Source organism: Stigmatopora nigra, chromosome 6 (assembly GCF_051989575.1).
Source record: "Stigmatopora nigra isolate UIUO_SnigA chromosome 6, RoL_Snig_1.1, whole genome shotgun sequence".
In the NCBI taxonomy this organism is placed as follows: Eukaryota; Metazoa; Chordata; class Actinopteri; order Syngnathiformes; family Syngnathidae; genus Stigmatopora; species Stigmatopora nigra.
In genome coordinates, this window is record NC_135513.1 from 8964427 (window position 1) to 8986677 (window position 22251).

Genomic DNA, 22251 nt, shown 5'->3' on the forward strand with positions numbered 1-22251 from the left:
ATTTTTTACACGCATTATTGGTATTTATGTACCTATTCTTTTTCTAGTACCCTGAAACCCATGTATGAGTAAAAGCAATGGTTCAATTTTAAATTGTAGAACGCTGCTCTGCAATCATATTCATCAAAACAAATCATGCTCACATACACGCATGGATGACCATCTGGTTCTTCAAACTGCTCGATTTGATTTGTACATAGTATGGTGCTTGCAAATGCAGTTTATTTAGTTCATGAAAACAAAAATCCATCAACATGTTGAATTCAAGTAAACAGCAGTGTATAGATTATAGCTTTAGTGTGTGGTGGCCAAAAGAAAATCACAAACATGCAATACAGATTTAACACTGTACTCAGCATCTGTCAACTATAAGCACTGTATTAGTGCATTAAACCCTCTCAAGCAGTTCTTTCTACCTCCCACCACCTTCACACTAGTTTTCCTCTCCTGTCTACTGGGTAGTACTGTTTTGGAAAATACTTATATGTTGAATAATCACTCTAATATGAACAATTTATTTGAATTTTATCACATAGGCATCCGAATGGGAAAATCCATTTTCGTATTTTTACTCCTCTAATGATTGTTTCATTAATAAGAACTTCTCTTGTTTTGGTTTGTCCCCTCAAATGACATATACGATGGCCATAAACCCACCAAGTTTATCTCAAGAAAAGGAAACGGTGGGAAAGAATAGCCTCAACTGCTGAGAGATTATCTGTTGAATGGTAGAGATCAAAAGAGAGCTGTGTATCTAGGTCTGAATCTTTTGTTGTAATCCTTTTCTTTTTTTGTATTCATGATCTTCCCTTTTTAATGTTCTTTCCAAATGACAACTACCTCTATGGTAATCCTACATTGGTTTGACCCACATTGCACCTAGCATTCTCCGTGTATAGAGTGACGGAACCAGACAATTCGACCAGTGGGAGTGAGTCAATCAAAATTAGTGTCTGATACGAACAAATCCAATATTCCAGAAAGGTGGTCAAATGTTCAGCAGTACAGATTTATAATGATCCTGGATTAGGGGACCTGAAAAGCATAATCCTATTTTAACATGTTTTATGTAAATCGTTGGATGAAAGACTGCCCTCTAGTGATTAACACAGAATTATTGTCATTTCATAGCTGAAATGTATTGGTATTTCTTCTATATTTATCACACAATTTAATTGCATTCATCTTTTTTTTCTATTTTGAATCCATACAATTGAAAATCCTGCAATATAAACATTTTTTTTTTAATCACGTGTCACAAATGTATTGAATATTTTCTCGGGTGTCTCAAAGTGTATAAGTGAAAAAAAGCACACAAAAAAAGAATTAAAAAGAATATTAAAACAGGATGGACCATTTCTCTCAAACAATATCAGCCAAAATGTAAACCACTGTGTCATAATCATAGTGTTCTCATCTTCTTTTTTGATGTTGTACCCACCAAACAGTTTTAGGAACTTGCTTTCATTAATGGAATGCCTAAAGCTTTTGTCTAAGCAGTCATGAAGTACAAAAAAATTGCTCTCCATTGTCGGTTAAGAGGAAACTCTCTGAGATGAATGTGTTGTCTTTGGAGTTCCGGGTGTAGTAAAGCAGGCACATAGACTGCTTTTTCTCCTCATATTTGCATGCATACTCAGTCTGGGAGCCAAACGTTTTCCTCCTCCCTCCTCCACGAGTCCATCAAAGACAGATCCCAGGCTTTGCCTTATTCTCACACAAAAGTGCGGGCAGCTAAAGGCATACAAAATGGGGTTCATCACTGGATTTAAGAATGCTATTGTTGTGGCTAAATGGAGTCCAACCTCTACCAGTCTAAGGTTTTCTTTATAATACAGGGCTGACACCTCAATCAAACAGAAGATATGATAGGGGGCCCAGCACAGGACAAATACTGCAATCACAGATGTTACCATTTTGGTGAAGCTTTGGGAGAGCGGGTTTGTTGTACTAAATGAGGATGTCGGAGACAAAGGTGGGCTTCTCTGGAGCAATACAGGTCCAAAAGTAGTTGACTTTAAAGGGATATTTCTAGAACTTCTATCTCCTGGTTTTTCATTATTATCATTTAACTTGATGCTGATCCACTTGCGATTCCTGTTCCTCAGACTCAAAGCAATTTGGATGTAGCTCCCCGCAATCACCACGAGGGGAATCAAGAATGCCAGGAGGAGCTTTGAAAGAGCTGTTGCTGTTTGTCTCACCATGCAGTCACTCTCAAGTGTGCCTTCTGATGTTTGATACATGGCAAAATTGTGATAGCACAGTTTCCTATTATCCTTGGTCTCAGTTACTGAGCGAAAAAGGGAGTAAGGAAAAGTATTTACAGCCGCCCAAAGCCAAGCCACCAAGCACACCTTCCATGCTCGTCCGACTGAACGATAATTCTGACACCACACTGGTTTTATTACTAGAAACAGGCGGTCTATTGAAATAACTGCCAGCAGGAAGGCGGAAACAAACATGTTCAAGAAAAAGATAGATGCTTGTATTTTGCAGAGGACGTTGCCAAGCTCCCAACTGTGTGAGGAGGCAAGGTAAATGGTGAAGAAAGGAAGGGTCAAGGTGGCCATGAAGTCAGAAATGGCCAGATTGAGCACCCAGACAGAGGCCACAGTACGACGCTGCAGACGGAACCCCACTACCCAAAGGACCAGAGCATTCTCCAAAATCCCCAAACAGGAGACAAGGCCATGGAAGCAGACTACTATCCAGTTGGTCTTGGTACTGTTGTTAAGGTCGTTCTCATGCATGAGCTGCAAAAGGGGACAGAAATGTTGTTCTCCCGTAGCATTGGAGGTGAAAGTTGTGTTTGACATTGGTGCTCTGAAAGAAAAAACACAGATCGACCAGAATTAACAACTACAAATCAATGATAGCATATGTAAATGCATATAATATACAGCATAATATAAAAAAAATACTAAAGTTCTATGTAGATGAATGTAATATCAAACCCCACCGGAAAACGTGCTACTTTTTTGTGCTACTAGTCACTTATCTATTTGTTCTAAATCCTCTTCTAATAACTTAACTTTTTACTTATTGGGGTCTTTTGCTGGGAAAATACACCTTATGGAGAAGCACTACCAATTTTGTCATACACAGTTTCTGGGTATGATGACAATTAGGCTTTTGTCGAGTCAATTATGATGACAATGCCTATGTTCGATTATTATTTTTATTATTTTTAAAAACATTTCAATCCTGTTATGTTCTACTTCACAGTTAATTTGCATTTTGGTTACTTTCTATTTTTAACGGGGAGAAGGGCATTAGCGAGAAAGCAATAGAGTCTTTGATTCATCCGTTTGCCACCCCACCCATTCTCACCAGGGGTTATGGGTGTGGTGAAGCCTATTCCAGCTAACTCTGGTGAGGCGGTTGGTTACCAGCTATTTCAATGACATTGGATCCCAAAAGGGAAAAGAAAAAAATAGCTGTGGAAAACAGAGGATTCAAAGTTTCTTGAACCGAATCATTTACATTCATTGCCAATGTGGAAAGATTATCTGAATGCTCACATTGAAGCGAGTTGTCAAATTACAAAAATGAGTCATGTGGAAAAACATTTTCAGGTAAGGCATGCTGCATTTGCAGCCGAGTAGTACCTTGTTGGAAAAAGGAGAGAAAAAGTGTAATTGCATTCCATTTGTTATTGGAGTGGTATCGTACAACAGAGCAGTCATGTAGTGTGGTGCGTCGTTCCCCACAGAATGCACTGAATTGTAAATAAACATTTAACCATGAAGGCTCATGATGTAGTTTTAGCCAACTTAGTCATTTTGATAGTGGGTTAATATTGATTGCCCTAATCATAAGGCTTCAATTTTTTTCTCCAGACATTTTGTTTTTTGGGTCCAGTATGGCTTTTTCAACATTTGGGGTTTCTGACTTTTGTTATATACACAGAACCTTTCACACTCACAATCACACCTATGGAATATTTAAAGTATCTTTTGGGGTGTAGAATGGAGGCGTACTGCAACACCAGAGAAACTCAGGAAGACAGAGAGATAGATAGAGAGAGAGAGAGAGAGAGAGAGAGAGAGAGAGAGAGAGAGAGAGAGAGAGAGAGAGAGAGAGAGAGAGAGAGAGAGAGAGAGAGAGAGAGAGAGAGAGAGAGAGAGAGAGAGAGGAGAGAGGAGAGAGTGTGTAACAGTACAATGATACAATTATGTGTTGACGTTTCTAAGGTTATGTAACATTTTTCTATATTCAGTTCTTGACACAAAAACAACCCCAAAAACAAACAAACAAAAGAAATTAAAACTACAGTGTCCTTTCTGATTATAACTTGTCAAAGCCTGTTCCATCTGTTGACTAACCACATACCATACTTGATTGGTATGCAACCACTCTGAAAATTCATTGGAAAGGCTGAACAAGTCTACCGACTGACTCACTTAGATCGCTGATTTTTTACTGTGATTACATTATTTATTTTACTGGGTTTTCAAAATCAAAAGTATTTATAAGAGTTGCCCAACATTTAAGTGTAGTTGCAATACTGAGCTCTTCATTCATGAAGAATTTTATTATATATATTAGTATATTTACTTTTTCCTTCACAGAAATCATGATTAGTTATATTCCTCTAATTAGTTAAAATGCACAAATATACTTAAAATAAAACATTTGAACAGCTGACTCCTTAAATTCATCTCGTGTGTCAGCTGTTCGCAAAAAATATCATCACCTAAAAGAATAAAACCAAAAAATCATCAAGCATTTTTTTTTCGTTTTAATGTAATTTTTTAAACTTAACAAGTTGAAATAACTGTGAATCCAATCAACAGCAGTACTTACGGTGGCTTGTTATGAAGACACGTGTACAGTCTCTAACTTCAATGGATGTTCAAAAGTGTTAAGGCCATCACAGATTTGAGGTCTGCATTCAAATTAGAAACATCCAATATCATTAGTATATATGAATTAGGAATTGAGTAAATTAGCATAAAAGTAAAATGTGGATTCTTTAAGTTTGCCATTTCAGAAAAAAAGCAAGGGATTAAAATAATTCTCTAAAACTACAAATTAGAAACAAATTACAAAGGAATTTGACATTTAAATATAGTACATACATGCAAAGTGTAGATTAAAATTATAAATACATAAAGTAAATCGGTAAAAATATAAAGTATGACCCAGTTAAAAAATATTTAGCAACAGACATCATTCACAGTAAAATTTAAAGTGAAGTTTGAAATAAATCACAAGTTTCATTTCGGTCTTAGCAGGCAACACATCTTAAAATGATGGTCCTAAATCCAATTATTCAGTACTATGAATTGAAATCCTAATAATAATCACATTTGATGATGAAAGTGAATTCACACCTACATACATAAAATGTATTATTGTGTCTTATACTCACCATATGACACACGCAAGTGTTTCGTCCAATCCTATTCTCTCTACTTCCTGTTGTATGACTGGGTTACTGTCACAAATGCTCGTCACCCTTATGTCAAATCAGTCAAGAGTCGAAGATAAATGAACTCTGCTAGCTCCTCCCTGATTGCTGAGAGGAAGGCCTTGAAGCAGAGCATTGGAAAAGTTCCAATATTGCTGACATAGTTCCATTTATTCAAAAGTAACAAGGAAACTTGGAGAAATCTGTAAACTAAAAAAAAAATAGTATGATACCTGCAGTTTGCTTGTCATTATCCATGATGTCAAATTATCGTTGATCTTTCATTCTGCTCATCCCCGTGAAGGTCAATGAGCTTTTCCCGGCTAACTATACCCAATGCACTCTAATTAGTTGCCAGCCATTCGGAGAGCACATGAAAACAAACCACCAATCCTACGCACACTCATACATACCTAGGGACAATTTGACATGCATGTGACCATAAAAAAAGGACATTGCAGAAATTCGGGCAGGGAAATGAAGAATGATACCTGTTTTTTTACTTTTGTATGCCTGTAATTATGCCGATTAAGAAATTATGTGAAATTGTTCCACTATAGTCAGGATGATTCATGGTATTTTCTCTGAGTATTGTCTATCAAAACAATTGGAGTGATCCTTGCCGGTAAAATGTCATGACGAATGGAACCTCACTCCATATATTGGTTTATGACGCCACCTGTTGGTAAAATAAACAAAATGTTTATCTATTCAGGTGTAAAACGACTTTGATTTGAGTCATAAATTAACATACACAATAAAAGAAAACAATATTTGTGACATGGTATCAATGATTGATTTTACCAGTAGGATTTAGACAGGTCTGCCGTGTTAAATTGAAGTGGTTCCATTATGTATATATATAAGCCAGGGTGTTGAAGTCAGCTGGGATAGGCTCCAGCACCCCCTGCGAGCCTGGTGAGGTTCAAGAGGTTCAGAAAATGAATGAATTAATGTATGTGGACGTGTTGTATGATGCATCTGAGAAAATGTATTGCACAAGAAGGTGTCCCAAAGTGCAGTATTCATATAACACTTAAACCTTTTAAGAGAAGTGAAAGCAATAACAAGATAACAAGCGATAACAATATTTATTGTTATTTTGCTTTTATGAATAAGCATCAGGTCACATTAAGAAGGTAGGTTTATCTTGAAAATAGTGGAAATTTGTACTTTTTGACATATACGTAAATTGATTCTGCTAGCCTAAATACACCACAGTTTATTGAAAAAAAACTTGAAAAGAGATTGCATGGTTATAAGAAATAACAAATGTGACGATTCTGACTGAATGAAGTATCAATGGGGAGTTAAACAAAATGAAATCTACATGAAAATAAAATATGTGTGTGCTTACTTAATATGATTTAAAATATTATATAGGAAGACGAGGAGAGTGGGTCATGTGTAATTAATTTGTTCATTTTTTCGTTCGTTGATTAATTCATTCATTTGTTGGTGCATTCGTTCATTCAGTCGCAGTGGAAAACCCACACAAGCCTAGGGAAAACATGCAAACTCCACAGTGAGGACTGACCTGGGATTGAACCCAAAAACTGTGAGGTCGACGCACTTACCACTCGGCCGCCTGCCCTGCATGCGAAATTATACAGTATAATTCACCCAAATTTACAATACATGCTCCCAAATCTGATCGGGAAAAGAGGGACGATGGAGAAAGGTATGCCACATTCTTTTGGAGGATGTTACATTTTAAAGGGGTATCCTACTTCCAAGACAAAGCAGTATATACTTAGTTATTGTGATATTATTAAGAATAAATGTTTATCTTTGTAAAAATATTTTATTTTTATCCATTAGATGTTGAAGTTGTACAGGTGTACCAATTCTTACTGCTTTTCAATAGGCTTATCACCTACAGTTATATACTTTACTGTATGATAATGATTAATATATTAGTTAACCTTTCAACATTTAGCTCCACCTTTTCTCAAGACAAGCTCAACATCAGTTGATGGTGTTGACATTTACTCATACTCGTCATTCAAGCCATTAGTGATTACATGTCAAGGTACAGTACATACAGTAAGTTTTATTTAATTCAATTTTCTTCAATTTGCCTAGAATACAGGTTGATTAAGTAAATTATTATTCACTGTAATATCGCTATATCTCATGAGATACATACTAAGAAAAGCAATATTTAATAAATTTATATTATTAATCTTATGTAGTATAGACCTTGTGACTCCCATTATGTAGTTTGATTTTTCATTAATTTATATGATCTACATGTAAATGTAAATGTGACTTTTGGCTTTTTGTCAAAACAGCACCACAAACTACATTAGTATGCATTATTCACATGTGAGCGCTATCATTTTACGGTGTGTGTAATATACCTTTATTTCCTTTTCTAGAGTAAATATGACATCAGGGTTGAGTTTCGCCCTTCTTGCATTGATGCTGTTAAGTCCCACTGTGGCCTTTGTCCCCATTGGTGGTGAGTCATCTACTCATATCAGTATTACGGGGAAGGCACTGCTGCAAAAAGTGATGGAAACATGTCAATCTCTGGCTTTGGCTGCTGGTCATGAGTTCAAACCCACGGTAGGCTAAAATGCATATGGCACACTGCATACAAAACATAACAGATTACATACAATATTTCAATGATTAGTTTGTTTTTTGTGTGTTACATGCAAAATCGCAAGTTGTACAGTACAATTTCTCATCTCATCTCATTTTCTGAACTGATTTATTCTCATTAGGGTCACAGAGGGAACTGGAGCCTATCCCAGCTGAGCCTGGGCCAGAGGCGGGGGACACCCTGAATTGGTGGCCAGCCAATTGCAGGCCACAAGGAGACGAACATCCATGCACACTCACATGTATACCTAGGGGCAATTTAGAGTGTCCAATCAGCCTACCATGCATGTTTTTGGAATATGGGAGGAAACCGGAGTACCCGGAGGAAACCCAAGTTGGCCCGGGAAGAATATGCAAGCTCCACACAGATAGACAGTCTTTAGTCAGATTCAAAAGCAACATTAAGCAATACTCGTAATGTTCAATTCAACAGATTAAAATCGACACAAGTGAATATGTCACAGCCCTTTTTACATTTATCTATATTATGATAGTGAGTCAATGCTTTAAATCTGACTACAGGGTTCCTCTCCTGAGGAGGTGGTCCAGGCTTGCCTTGGCCCAACAGCTACAGGGCAGGTGTCAAGTGTGAAGTTTCACTCGGCTCTACAAGAGATCTACACCCAAAATGGACTTGTAGATCGTAATTTTGTCAATAGGTGGGTTTTATATATTTATCTATACTCTCTCACACATCTTCCGTATCAATTATCCTCACAAGGGTCAAAAGGGGAGCTTCAACCTATCCCAGCCAACCATGGGCAGCAGGCATGAGACTCCCTGAATTGGTTAACAGCCGCAGGGCACACAATAAAACGAACAACCACTCGCGATCACACCTACAACGGATGGGAATGCGGGCAGAAGAACTGGCTTATATTTATATATTCATGCATTCAATTTCCAAAATATATGTATTTGTAAAACCCAGGGACCGAGTGGTTAGTGCGTAGGCCTCACAGTTCTGGGGTCGTGGGTTTGATCCCAGAATCTCTGGTTCCTACAGATAGATGGGATATTCCCCAGGACCCCCCAAAGACCCTTGTGATATATAGTTCTTTGCTACTTACATGATCTTTTTGGCCTTGAAATTGCATATCATATGGTCCACATTCTTTCAGTGCTCCACATCATTTCAATTCTGAAACATTTTTGGAGGGAAGGAATCTCATTACAGAGGGTATGGCATCCATCAAGGCCAATGTACGTAGTGAGAACTTCAAGGCTGCCAGAGAAACCCTGGGTAGAATTCTTCATACATTACAGGTGAGTAGAGTGTAGTACAAAGGGAAAATCATTCATGTATTTATTCTACATGTTTGAGTAGTTGAGAGAGACACCTGGAAACATGGAAAAATGAAGTAAAAATACAGAAGCATGTACATTTAATTGTGTTTAACAGTTTTCCGTATTCTGATAGGACTTCTATAGCCACAGTAACTGGGTTGAGTTGGGTTACACAGAACCATATGTCGCTCTCATACGCCGAGACCTGACTTTGGAAAACCTGGCAGGTATGTAGGTTCATGTGTGTCCATAAGTGCATGTTTTACCATACATACCTAATGCACCTCATACTGATAGCATTATGCAAACAATATAAACCATATATTCCCATGAGAAGAAGATAAGAATATGGACTGTTTTTTCAAAAAAAGAATATGAGGGGGAGATTTGATTTTAACCTTGAACTAATTTTCAGCCCATATTTAAGTGTAAAACTTGTTCCCATTCTGTTTTTGTAGACATTGATACTCCAACTTGCAGTGATTGCAAGACAGGAACGTGTCCCAACCCAATCCTTCAAAACATCCTGAATTTGAACAAGCTAACTTCTGGCTATATGGGAATCTTTTCTGATGAAAAGCCTCAAGGTAACAGTCATGAGACTTTTATTTTTATTCTTTAAATACCAAGCAATTTACACTGTAAAACATATTTTGTACATTGCATTTACCTCCCATGGGAATAAAGTATATATATATTAAGAAGGAAAATACATATTTTAATAGTTTAATGGGAAGATTTAAAAATAATCCAAAATATATCTATATTAAATAAAATCTAATACGAAGTGAATGCACAATCCTAAAATTTCAATGTTTCTAGGAGAAAGTAAGTGATGCATGTACAGCTAGCTTTTCTAAGATGCAGGATAAATATGAAATTCGCATTTCCATTCAAGATTAGGAGGAATGCAAGGGCCCATTGACATAATGCAATTTCTAGCTAAGAATGAAGTTATCGTAAAGCAATCACTGCCCTTCAAATCGATGGTTTACAATGATGCCAGATTAGTTGCTTGACACTGAAGGCTTTGTCAATGTTTTACTTTCACATCTAAGTCACCCAACTTAAGAAGGAGATCTTACCTTGTGACAACAGGTTGACGTTGTGTCAAGGTGCAATTCAAGGTGTCATTGTTCCAGGTAAATGTAGCCATGGAGGTCAAGCTGATCTCACTAGTACAACAGTTCCTCGAGGAGGAATCAACAAGGACGAACGTCGCTCTGACAACGTGGCCTTCCACAATGCAGCTGTAAATGCAGCCATTGTGGCCAGCGTCCAGCTGCTGGAGGACATCCGATTGACTGTGGGCAACAAAGATTACTTAAGGTGAAAGATTCTGAATATTTTAGTGTGTGCATGCCAGCACGAGTAACAGAATCTTTCAACATTTTAGTTTTTTTTTTTTTTTTGTGCAGTGTTTGAGTTCACAACTTGTATTTCTTCATTACAGATTAATGGGGATTGCCCGCTCTTCTGTTGTTTGTTTCGTCATTGACAATACTGCCAGTATGGGAGATGACATAGATGAGGCCAGGAAGGTTGTGTACAAAATCATTGACAGCAAAAAAGGAACACAAGATGAGCCATCGGAGTACATTTTGGTAACTTTCAATGATCCATGTAAGATAGCCTCAGTTTTTTTTTAAAGACAACATGTTACTAGTTGTGTGCCAATGTATTTTCTGAAAGGATGATTTAAAGTTATGTTATATATTAGCACAATTATTCAAAATATAATTATTATATACAAGCAAAAAAAATGAATTAATTATATGAAGAAATACGTTTTCTATTCAGCCTTTTTGTACTTTCAATGCAGCATTTGGGCCATTATTCAGGACAACAGACCCTGAAAAAATGAAAATGGAAATTTCAAAGATAAAACCAACGGGAGGTGGTGACATACCCGAAATGTGCTTGTCAGGACTTCAGGTAATATAGCAGAATTGCGTTGAAAGAAATTGCCAGTCAAAATGTTTGATACAAAATGGAATCAGTGGACTACTATGAATCAGCCATTTTCTTTCATTTTTTCCCTCAACAGTTAGCCCTCACTGGTTCTCCTGCCTCCTCCCAAATCTATGTTTTCACTGATGCAAAAGCAAAAGACATTCACTTGAAAAACACAATTGTAGCCCTCATCAGAAGCACCAAGTCAACGGTGAATGCAGACATTCAATTACACCTCAAAAAAATGTTTGAATTCCCAACATTCAACTTAACTGAACCTTTACTGATTTTGTAATGGCAGGTGTCATTCTACATCACTCCAAACAAAAGACGCAGGCGTCGTTCTGTTAGGGCTGCTTCTTCTTTTGCTGATTACCGGGACTTGGCTTTGGCTTCAGGAGGCCATGCCATACACGTGTCCAAGAGTCAATTGGCCGAAGCCACAGATGTCATTCTTGATACCTCAACTTCAGCTTTGGTGAGGCTGCTTTAAGATACACCAAAAACCTAAATCGGATTATATATCCCATCACCTGAAGCATTGTCATTTCATTTTTAAAATCAGTTCTACAGATTTATGCTATGCTTACCCTAGGTGACAGTTTATCAGAGAACAAGAGATCCTGGGAATCCAGAGACCTTCCCTTTTGTCCTTGATGAATCTCTACAGAATGTCACTATCTACATAACCGGATCATCTATATCATTTACATTGACCAACCCTGCAGGTATCAAATTCTGGTGATAATACATTATTTCACAAAATATAGTCCAATAGTGCATTCTTCTATTTTCCAGGTATGAGCCAAAGTAATACTGAAATCAGTGGCGTACTGGCAATCATACAGACAGTGGGTAACCTGAGGAGAATTCTTATTAAAGAAAACAAACAGCCAGGTTCTTGGAAAATCAGCATCAACTCTAAACAACCATACACAATTAAAGTAACAGGTCATTAAAATTCCATTACTACTTATAATCATTATAGTGTTTCAGACAGTTTATTCACATCAATCTAAATGTATAATTACATACTGTCTTAGAAATGCAAACTATTGCTCTTTTGTAACATGTCACAGCATACATTTTAATAGTTAAAGGGAAATCAAATTTAAAATGTGCATTGTAGTGTTTCAGATTTTTACAAGAGTTAAGAAAATCTTCTGAAGAAAATGTATGGGCTTTTTTTTGTGTTTCAGGTCAAAGTACAATTACCTTTATCTATGACTTTGTGGAGAGCTTTAAGGGACCTCACCCAGGTTATGCAGTGATCAATGGGCTTCCACAAGCTGGTATAGTAATGCAGTAAATCATTAACTGTAACCACACTAAAGAGCAAAAACAAGAAATATGTGATGATATAACCATTATGTTGTTCAAGATTTTCTATAAAACGGCCCGGCGACCCGCCACATCCGCAAAATATGCTGATTAGGCTGGTTGAACACTCTAAATTGTCCCTAGGCATGAGTGCAAGTGTAAATAGTTGTCCATCTCCTGGTGCCCAGCGATAGGCTGGCGACTGATTCAGGGTGTCCCTCACCTACTGCTGATGCAGATTTGAAAGATGTCGTATGTGCAATTCCAGCTTTAGTTAGATTACAAGTTAGCTGGGAGAGGCTCGAGCACGCCTCCATGACCCTTGTGGGGATAAGCGGTTTAGAAAAATGACTTAATTATTCTAAAACATTAGAATACAATCAAATTTAACCATCTAACTGACTTCAATTTTTTAAAACCCTTCAACAGGCCAGCCAGCCACCATGATCCTCTCCGTAATGGGAAGAAAAGGTCCATCCTCCATTAGTGTAGAAAATGTTGGCTTAGTAGTGCCTGACACTGGTGCTGAAAGCAATGGTACAGCAAATGACATGGGCAACGGAGATATCTTGGTGACTGTTGATGCAGTCCCTGCAGGAGAGTTTGTGGTTGTCCTGAAAGGAACTGACAAGGTGTCAAACAGTGTGTTGCAGAGGCAATCTACAACTCAGTTGACTGTCTCCAAAGTCAACATCCAGGTCTGCACTTCACCTCTTAGGCAGAAAACCATGAATAATACTGTTCAGTATTGACCAAATGTTGACTTTTGAATTTTCTGTAGGCTATGGTTGACAGTAGTGTCGAGCCAGGAGAAAATTTCAATCTACCTTTCAGTGTTATGACACAGGGTCCAAGTGGTACATTTTCCATCAGTGGAAAAAATGACCGAGACTTCCCAATGAAGTATCCATCAAGGTGAGATGGTGAATGAATTCATTCTAAATCAGACTTGCATATTGATATTTAAATTGAAGCAGATTTGAAAGAGGTGTATGCAATTTCATCTTTAGTTAGATTACAAATGAATGATTGTTGGTCTCCTTGTGCCCTGCGATTGGCTGTCTACCAATACTGTGTGTCTCCCACCTCTGGTCCGATGTCAGCTGGGATAGGCTACAGCATTAATGTTCAGAAAATGAGATGAGATAAGAGGAAAATGCTTTGGAGTATATACACCATACTATTTTACAGTGCAACAATTCTTTGAAATAAAAGAAAGAAAATCATCTCAAACCAAATGATTAAGTAAATCAAAATTAACTTTATTTAATATTTGATGTGTCAATTTCCATCTTGTCTAAACAGCCTTATTCTGACAACTGGAGCATATACAAATGGAACCCTTTCCATTAAGCCACCTTCTCACACACCATCAGGCACTGACGTCACTGTGACTTTAGAAGTCAAATCATTCAATAATGTTGAGTCCAATTATGCTGTCCTGAGATTATCTGTTCTGACTAAGGTAATCAAACAGTACATTATACACAAATACTTTTATTTTTTTCAGTCATTTTAAGTCACGATTTTGTTGGATTGAAGAATTCTTACACTTTCCAATTCTCCTATATCCTCAGATTACAGATTTTTTCCAGCCTTTGTGTGAGGTTGTAAATGTATTTGCTGATGACTGTCCCCGAGACATGTCTCAGTGTAAGTTTTTCGAGTGGGAGCTGTCCGCCAACCTGACAGATGGAAATGGAACGGGGATAGAAATAATTTCCCTCCGACAGGGGAATGGAACTTTATCTTACACCTCACTGAGTGCCAAGATTATACAGGCGAACTACAACGCCTCCTGCTGCTCACAGATTGTTGAATTTGTCGCTATTGATGAAGTTGGCAACGTTGGGAAGTGCTATCACTCCATTGAACGATCTGCTGGCAATGCAGTTTCAAGTCCATCATGGCTTCCTTTGGCATTGTGCTTTCTGATCACCACGTGGACTGTAAAACCCTGACTCACATAGATCTAATTTCTCCAGTTGCATTCAACATAAACATCTAATAGGTGGCAGTTTACTTATATATAGATGATGAATGAATCGATGTAAAAAAGACTAAGCTTTAAAGTTTGTTAATGCAAATTTAATAAAGAAAGGCATTGAATTGTTAACAAGACAACAGATAGAAAAATGTAGTAATTCAATTGACAAACATAAGAGACATTCAGATAAACAAGAACAAATATTTTACATTGTATTCTATATTATTACAAATAAATATGTCCTAAATTATCAATTGTAATGAAATATAGCCTACTTTCTGACTCTCCCTCAAACAGCTTTATGAACATTTTTGACATGTTTCTTCAAGTGTCCGGACTGTGTAAAATGTTTAGGACAATGTGGGCAAGAATGTGGTTTCTCCCCTGTATGAATATACTTGTGTCTTTTAAGGTTGTTGTAGTCTAAAAATCCTTTTCCACAAAACGGGCACCAGTGTCTTTTCTCCCCATTATGCCACCTCAGATGCACATTTAGTTCTACTTTCCTTGCAAACTTTTTATCACATAAATTACAGTGGAAAGGTTTCTCTCCTGTATGGATTCGTAAGTGGATCTCTACATCTCGCTTTGTGAAGAATGATTTGTTACAAATCTGGCAGGGAAATGGCTTGACTTTTCCATGTACCATTTGGATATGTTTGGTGAGACCAAACCCATAGACAAAGCCCTTCCCACACTCCTGGCAGACATGGATCCTCTCATCCCGATGCACTCTGCCATGTCGCTTGAGACCCTTAGCGTCAGGGAAGCTTTTTCCACAGAGTGCGCACAAAAATGGTCTATGACCAGTATGGACACTGACATGGCTCTCAAGAGCAGCGGTGCTACTAAGAACACGACCACATTCCCCACACTGGTTCTTGAGCAGTCGTTCACCAATGACCGCTAGGGGCTGAAATGGTGACACAACAGTTGGGGCTTTGACATAGATGAACTGGTTGGAAAGAGTTGGAGGAGAGACTGGAAAACAATTTTGAGCTCTTGCTGTGCGTTTATCTCTCTGGATTGAAAGTGATGACCTCGTTTCTCTAAATGAGGTTGCTTCCCTGGTTCTTGCTTCAAAAGATGTCCGGACAAGTTCAGAAGCTTCATCAATGTTATAAAAGTTTAGTACTGTATTATTTCTATTAGATTTTGTTTGTTTATTTTTTGCCATAGTCTTACCTTTAGCCGGATTGGCTAATTCCTTTGCATTTTGTATCTTTACAGTATTTTTTGAAATAGAACAAGGTGAATTCAATCTAGATTTCTTAGCAGTAGCTTCTCTAGTATTACTTGAACAATTTTTAGTCATTTTTGCCCTGACTGCACTTAACGAAACAGTTTTACTCAATAATGAACGGGACTGTACTTTCATCTGTTTGGATGAAGACTCTTTAGAAAATGTGTAACTTCTGAGAGATTCACAATATGCTGTTTTAGGGAGGGGAATATCCTTTGTTAAACTGGACCGATTCTGTCCGGGAGGAGGAAATTTTGGCCAAGTAGACTTTCTAGTTGATCTTGTCCTGGGAGTAGGGGGAGTCTTTCTAAGGCCAGATTGTTCCGGAGGACAATTAAGTTGGGTTGTTTTAACAATAGAATTAACCTTAGCAGTAACAGATTTGTTGCGAATCTCAGGTGAGTGTTTATTCCTTAGAGGCATGGTATTATTAGTAGTACATGACCTTGAACGCAAACCAGGCACATTTAACCTGTTATCTGCGTATTTATTTAGGCTAGGTTTTACAGTAGACCGCTTTGTTTGTTGGGATTTTAGAATTGTCCTATCAGTTGTTTCTCTAGTTAATTTTGACCTTAGATATATGTTAGATTCCAATGTTTGTATTGCCACATTTTTGGCTCTAAAGGGCTTTTCAGTGTTTTTTGTAATGGACTCAAAAGTATCTTCTATTTTTAGACTGTCAGACTTGAATCCATCTTTTGCTGTATTTTCATGGGTGATGTTAATTTCAGAATCTGTCAAGGGGAGGATAGGTGCAACTTTGCATGTAGAGTCTCTTTTAGACTGACTATAAGGACTCACACCTGTGTGTTGGGTCCCAACAGAAACCAGCTGAAATGTAGTCCTACTTTCACGTGAATTGATATCTGTATTTTGTTGATTACTGAGACCAACTTGGGAGAACACATTTGTTAGCTGTGTGGGACTTAGACTTTTAGAATCAGTGCAAATGGAAATAGGTTCATCGGTTGTCCTGTTTTCAGTAGCGGTATCACTCTCTAATCGCGGTTTTTTAGTACTATTCTGAGTAAACTTGGGGTCGCTTCGTTGCTCTGGAGTTGCTTTTCTTACTTTTGCTTGAGGGTGATTTTCGGTGTGACATTGTTGATTGGTAACACCAGTTTTTTCCTGTAACTTTCGCAAGCTACTTGTATCATTGCACAGATGTTTGCCATCCTTGGACTCATTCATTGATGCCTAAGAAGATAAGAAAAATAGATAACAATGTAAAATCATTTCTATTACATTTAATTGTATTTGTATTGGCTGCACATTATATTTCTTATTCTTTTGCTCAACAGAGATGTTGCAACTTCTACATTACCTTGTGATAATCTTGGATTCCAGGTGAAACTGCCAACTGTGCAATGAACTCATTTTTGATTAATTGTAAATGATAATTGGTGTCTGTTGTATAAGGGACAAAAGGTGTCTTGTTTGGAAACCCCTCTTCTGTACCTTTGTCACTTAGATTGGCAGTTGTTGGTAAAAGTGGTGACAAATTTGGGTTCAGTATTAGACACTGAACCCCAGATGGCAAGGTAGCAAAAGAGACAGTACATTGGTCAGGGGTTGTTGTCTTTCCCTGTGAGGTTGTACAATCCATTGAATCCCCTGCTTCCACTAGTTGCATTACATCCCTAGGTTTGAGAGAATTAATAACATCCCTGAGCTGTTGCGACCTTAGTGGTGGTGACAGAACAGTGTTTGCTGCATCAGCAACTGGTTTCTTAACTACTAAGTTGGAATCTTGAGAATAAGAGGACAAAACTTCTTCTGACAATGAAAATACTGAAGGAGTCAGAGGTGTAGCATTGTGGCTTTCTATGATTTTTGATGTCCTGCTTGTTCCCTGTTCCATTGATGGCAAAACAAGGGTAACATCTTTTTCTGTTTGATCAGGGGACACTTCTGTAACCCAACACGAGGGCTTGACCCCCTCACAATTGGAGGTTAAATTCTTGACTTGTTCTGTATCTCCAGCCAATTTGGTAGGTGAGAAAAGTGTTTTCATCAGTGTCTTTTCTAGTTGCTTAACTTTTATTGAGAGCTTTTCTCTCTCTTCAATGATTTCATTTATTGGCCCTTCTGTTCCCCAGGTGGTCGTATTCTCTAACAAGTCTAATGCATTTTGTTCATCTTTGTGTTGTATATCTAGCGGTATTGGTTCAACTCCCTGTTCCTCTGGTAGGAAAAGACCACACATTTCCAAACTGGGTTTTTTAACCTCTATATTCAAACAATGTTGGTAAATGTTTTTCCCTTCTGTGTCAGTTTCACAAGTTGCAGATGGTGTTGAATCTAAGACAAGAGCAGAAAGGAATAATGTAAAATTACTTCTGAAGAAAAAAAGTGGAATTAGTAGAATTATTTGAAACTGTCAGTATTTTTTCAGTTTTAATTTCTCACCTGCAGCTATAGACTGAGTAACTCTGTTCACCATAGTGGGTTTAGAATCCTTTAAAATACACAGAGAAGAAAAAAAGTGTAAAATAGCCACAAAACAATGGCAATTGCCTACGTTCACACATTTGATGGATTTCAAGCGGTGAGAGAAATTTCCTCAAGCTGTTAAAATATTTCTCAAAAACATTTTAACGCCAAACATTGTGAGAAAGCTTCATTCTCTAAATGAAAATGTATAATAAACTACTCGTAGTACGTGTTGCATTTTGTTTATTCACAACAGAAATGACCTTTGAGCAAGTGCAACTCTCACCTTTGAATTATCATCTTTTGCAGTGTCATAGTTGTGATCCTTTAGCATGTTGTACACCAAGTCGTCTTCATTACATTGCTCGTTATGTTCATTCAATCTTTGCTCCATTGATTGCATTTCCGACATAGAAAAGCTAGGAAGGGGGTCTGCAAAGGAAAACAAAATGTAAATGATTTTTAAAAAAAAATGAATTCACTTCCTGCAATGTTGTATACAAGGGCAACCTCATGTGTGATAAAAAAAAAAAGCTCCAAAATCCAGGTCATGCCCATCTGTGTGGAGTTTGCATGTTCTCCCCAGGCCTGCGTGGGTTTCCTTTGGGTACTCTGGTTTCCTCCCACATTCCAAAGACATGCATTGTAGGCTAGCTGATTGGACGCTCTAAATTGCCCATAGATATGTAGGAAATAAATCTTTCTCACTCGCATGCACACGCACACACGTGTTTGCACTCCACTATGAAAACAGAATATTAATGCATGTTACTGCACATTTTAGGACCCACAAAGGAAGCAAAACATACCACACTGAACGGCTATGTCACGCATCTTCGGACAGCTACTTTGGCCGGACCAAGTGATCGCTACGATTTTTGCAGCCTCCGTTTGCCTACATATTGTTTTAAGAGCCTCGTTTTCTGTCTTGACTTTTGATAATTCAGCCTTTAATTCCTCGACCATAGTTTCAAAAAGTTTTGTGGTTTCTGCTATCGTACTCTTCACTACACTCTCCATGAAGGAGGTGTATTTCGTTTGGAAATCGTCCGTTGACATTGTAATATGATTCCTAAGCTTGCGTTACAAAAAAATGGGTCCACATTTAGCGGTATTTAAAAAATCTACATTGAAATGCGGCTTGAAGACTGTCCTCAACATGGCATCCGTGGCAGATTTTGTTGTATGCGAAATGTGTGACGCACATCTGCTGCGGTCCTGTGTTTACAAAAACGCGCATGCGTCAAGACCTTCTTCTAAATCTAATCTAAACCGTCCTTATTGCAACTCACTATAGAACTATAATTTGACGTTTCTTTTTAGTGAAGAACTATATTTGATTCCATTATAAAAAAAACAATTTAATAGTGCGTCCTGGGCAGTCTGACACAAGAAGGCCGTCATATCGGTGCGCCATCTAACCCACTTTTTTTTTTTTAGACATCTTGCCATTTCTACTACTACATTCATTCATTCCCGATCCGCCTTATCATCCTTAGGGTCACAGGGGGTGCTGGAGCCCATCTCGGCCAACTCCAGACCAGAGGCGGGGTACACCCTGAATAGAAGCTATTAATATTTCAACGCGTTTATGCAGTATTTGGGTATTGGTGTCAAAGCGCGTTAGTTATTCCTGGCTTTATAGGACACCGTCGTACGTCATCGTTTAAAAAAAAAACAACCGGAAAACCATCTAGTCAAAATTCGTGTTTAGAGCCTTGGTTTGCTGCCTTTGTTCCTACATTGGGGAATTGTATGAATTTTCTTTCTCTTAAAATACAAATCACACGAATGACAACATATGTAGGTCGATCGATTCTTTTAGCTCGTCGATTATTTTAACTCGTCGATTCTTTTTGCTCGCTCCTACGTTGTCTGCAAGTGGATCTCACTCAAAAAGGAGTTTTCAACGTGGATGTTACGAATTGATAAGATATTAGTTGCCACATGCATCTAATTTAGTTTCAATTTCACACTAAACGTACGCGCAGATCTTCTCGTCATGTCAGATTTGGAAAAACTCACTCTTGCCTTGCAGGCTCAACTCTTAGACGTTTTAGAAAGTGTGGTAAAGTCTGCCATGCATAAGATCACAGATCTGGTACAACACGGTTTTTTGGAAGAGGTAAAACGCAGTAACCAGGAGTTGGAGACGCTACGGATGAAGTTGGAACAGGCTGAGATCAGATTAATTGATCTTGGTGTCGATAAAAGAAAAGCAAACGGCACATTTCTTAATATTCCAAGTGATGGAAACGGCAACACTTCAGAAGAAATGCCAGTGGAGCTGCATAGCGGTAAGAAATACCCGTAAAAACATTCATCCACATGAATCACAACCATGACTTTTATTTTCAGATGTTTTGATGTCCTTTAGTGGACAAACGAAAAGCGACTCAACTGAAAGATTGACTGGCAGCCAACTCTGTGTAAGGGAATCAGAGGCCGATGAACCTCCAACCATTCTCAACCCAGCAAAGGAGGAAACACATGTAATTATATACTTTATCTGTTAAGCATAAAGGGTGTTCATTCAGGGTTTGTGTTTTTTTGGGGAAAAAATCAAGTACATGTCATTCTGGCATGAGGTAGGCTATCAGTACTTGCAGCTCAACTTGTTTGTTCCAGAATAGTAATCCACTTTCCATAGTCTCCCAATTGAGATCTCATCAACTTTGCACAATAGCAACCAGGAAGATGTTGTCTCTGACTGCATACCAGTTTAAGAAGCATCATGGCAATCAAACTGCTCTAAAGCATATATACATTATACACAGGCAATGCATGTCAACTTTTTCAAAACAACCTTTCTTAAATACTTTGGTGTATCACCACAAATGAAAACACAAAATTCTAGGAAAAAGGCTTTACAATGTAGCGGTCCATTGCAATCTTCTGATTAATGCTTTTGGACTCTCTGGAGTTGTGGTTGAATCTTGAGCAAGGGATATTTGAGTTTGCAAAAATACAAAATCCCAATGGGCACCCTGTATATTCATTAGAATAAATCACTAGGTTTTCCAATCTTTAAACATTCAAATGAAAAATGAGGCAAATAAAATATAGACACATTGTAAGCATTTTTTTGTGGTCATTTTGATTTTCTAGAGCGAAGAACATGCCATTGTGATGCCGACTGTGAAGAAAGAAAGTAAGTTGTAAATCTTCCTCTGCATGATGGAGAATGAAACATTACCTCTGATGGAGAGAAATGTTTTGTTCTGTCATTTCTAACGCGTGCATGCACACTCACAGCATGATACAGTTCAGTTTTAATCAGCCAGGTTGAACTCCATAAATAAACCCTGTTAAATTAGTACAGTACCTATTAAAGCACAATCACATATACATTCACACATAAGGTTTAACTTTTCAAACAAGGATAAAACTAATTATCTTAGTTAAACTGTAAACTATTGTCCTCATTTCCAGATGAAGAAGGACCTGATTCTCTCAGTGAAAATATGAGTCATGAATATTCAGGCAATGGCCAGGAAACCATGAAAGCCGACGTGTTATCTAACAATGACATTGAGACAGACCTACATATTTTAAATGCTTGCAACAATCCTGAAGGGCTGGAGACCTCAGACACACCAACAGATATTCTGGTGAATGCGCATACCAACCGGATGGGCCTCCGTCCTCATCAACACAGAGTTAGACCTGATGGGGAGTGTCATACAGCCAAAACCAACTGTTCCTCACAGCAAGCAATTCAGCAAGTAGACTATATGACACAATCAGGAACGAGCAGAGATCATCTTATTCCTTCTCAGTCCTCTATACAAAGAACGCTAAATGGCGTCTCACTCCGTGTTTCACTTAAGCCTGAGGTATTTCTGTCTTCAGATGATGGTGTTGGCAACCAACAAGTGAACATGATTGTGCCAACAAAGCCTGTTTTCCCATGTTCAGTAAAACAAATGTCAATTCCTTCAAACACTCTAATCCCAGAGAGTTTGCAGCATTCTGAAGATGTCACGTGTAATCGACTGC

At 37.9% G+C, this 22251-nt stretch overlaps 4 protein-coding genes across 5 annotated transcripts in view; 2 read left to right on the plus strand and 2 right to left on the minus strand.

Annotated features, from left to right (window-relative positions):
* Nucleotides 1–204: 204 nt before the first annotated feature.
* LOC144197783 (prostaglandin D2 receptor 2) lies at nucleotides 205–5846 on the minus strand. Its single transcript, XM_077718417.1, has 3 exons — nucleotides 5378–5846; nucleotides 4810–4891; nucleotides 205–2826 (listed from the first exon to the last, which is right to left on the minus strand). Exon 3 carries the CDS (start codon nucleotides 2817–2819, stop codon nucleotides 1536–1538), a length of 1284 nt encoding a protein of 427 aa, XP_077574543.1. The 5' UTR covers nucleotides 2820–2826; nucleotides 4810–4891; nucleotides 5378–5846; the 3' UTR covers nucleotides 205–1535.
* A 1600-nt stretch (nucleotides 5847–7446) lies between these two features.
* Nucleotides 7447–14759, plus strand: vwa11 (von Willebrand factor A domain containing 11). The gene is made up of 18 exons (XM_077718879.1): nucleotides 7447–7462; nucleotides 7798–7987; nucleotides 8549–8685; nucleotides 9148–9292; nucleotides 9447–9540; nucleotides 9772–9900; nucleotides 10456–10642; nucleotides 10767–10936; nucleotides 11136–11248; nucleotides 11361–11477; nucleotides 11568–11744; nucleotides 11862–11994; nucleotides 12065–12217; nucleotides 12466–12558; nucleotides 13016–13284; nucleotides 13368–13501; nucleotides 13892–14051; nucleotides 14164–14759. Exons 2-18 carry the CDS (start codon nucleotides 7805–7807, stop codon nucleotides 14545–14547), a joined length of 2778 nt encoding a protein of 925 aa, XP_077575005.1. The 5' UTR covers nucleotides 7447–7462; nucleotides 7798–7804; the 3' UTR covers nucleotides 14548–14759.
* On the minus strand, nucleotides 10601–19745 carry LOC144198068 (uncharacterized). 2 transcript variants are annotated; one of them, XR_013326655.1, is made up of 8 exons: nucleotides 19062–19745; nucleotides 18539–18684; nucleotides 18229–18277; nucleotides 17144–18120; nucleotides 16891–17016; nucleotides 12482–12594; nucleotides 11101–11165; nucleotides 10601–10617 (listed from the first exon to the last, which is right to left on the minus strand). XR_013326655.1 is itself a non-coding variant. In XM_077718877.1 (5 exons), the coding sequence occupies exons 1-5, from the start codon at nucleotides 19309–19311 to the stop codon at nucleotides 14863–14865; spliced, it is 3576 nt and encodes a 1191-aa protein (XP_077575003.1). In that variant the 5' UTR covers nucleotides 19312–19740; the 3' UTR covers nucleotides 14653–14862. The 2 variants fall into 2 exon arrangements, 1 of the variants encoding a protein (XP_077575003.1); XM_077718877.1 differs by lacking the exons at nucleotides 10601–10617; nucleotides 11101–11165; nucleotides 12482–12594 and having other exon boundaries at nucleotides 14653–17016; nucleotides 19062–19740.
* Nucleotides 19688–22251, plus strand: part of LOC144198070 (uncharacterized) — a 4332-nt gene continuing 1768 nt past the window's right edge. The window contains exons 1-4 of the mRNA XM_077718880.1: nucleotides 19688–20549; nucleotides 20611–20744; nucleotides 21361–21403; nucleotides 21685–22251. The exon at nucleotides 21685–22251 is cut by the window's right edge and continues 1768 nt beyond it. Of these exons, the coding sequence (XP_077575006.1) occupies nucleotides 20255–20549; nucleotides 20611–20744; nucleotides 21361–21403; nucleotides 21685–22251 (1039 nt within the window). The 5' untranslated portion in view covers nucleotides 19688–20254. The remainder of the gene's footprint in view (nucleotides 20550–20610; nucleotides 20745–21360; nucleotides 21404–21684) is intronic.

Excerpts from the sequence above, each read along its gene's own strand:
- vwa11 (XM_077718879.1), top strand. The coding sequence starts at position 7,805 with ATGACATCAGGGTTGAGTTTCGCCCTTCTTGCATTGATGCTGTTAAGT. Across the intron at positions 9,293-9,446 it reads GAATTCTTCATACATTACAG|GACTTCTATAGCCACAGTAA; the intron begins GTGAGTAGAGTG and ends GTATTCTGATAG. Across the intron at positions 9,541-9,771 it reads GACTTTGGAAAACCTGGCAG|ACATTGATACTCCAACTTGC; the intron begins GTATGTAGGTTC and ends CTGTTTTTGTAG.
- LOC144197783 (XM_077718417.1), bottom strand. The coding sequence starts at position 2,819 with ATGTCAAACACAACTTTCACCTCCAATGCTACGGGAGAACAACATTTC.
- LOC144198068 (XM_077718877.1), bottom strand. The coding sequence starts at position 19,311 with ATGTCAACGGACGATTTCCAAACGAAATACACCTCCTTCATGGAGAGT. Across the intron at positions 18,278-18,538 it reads CAAAAGATGATAATTCAAAG|GATTCTAAACCCACTATGGT; the intron begins GTGAGAGTTGCA and ends TGTATTTTAAAG. Across the intron at positions 17,017-17,143 it reads GAATCCAAGATTATCACAAG|GCATCAATGAATGAGTCCAA; the intron begins GTAATGTAGAAG and ends TTATCTTCTTAG.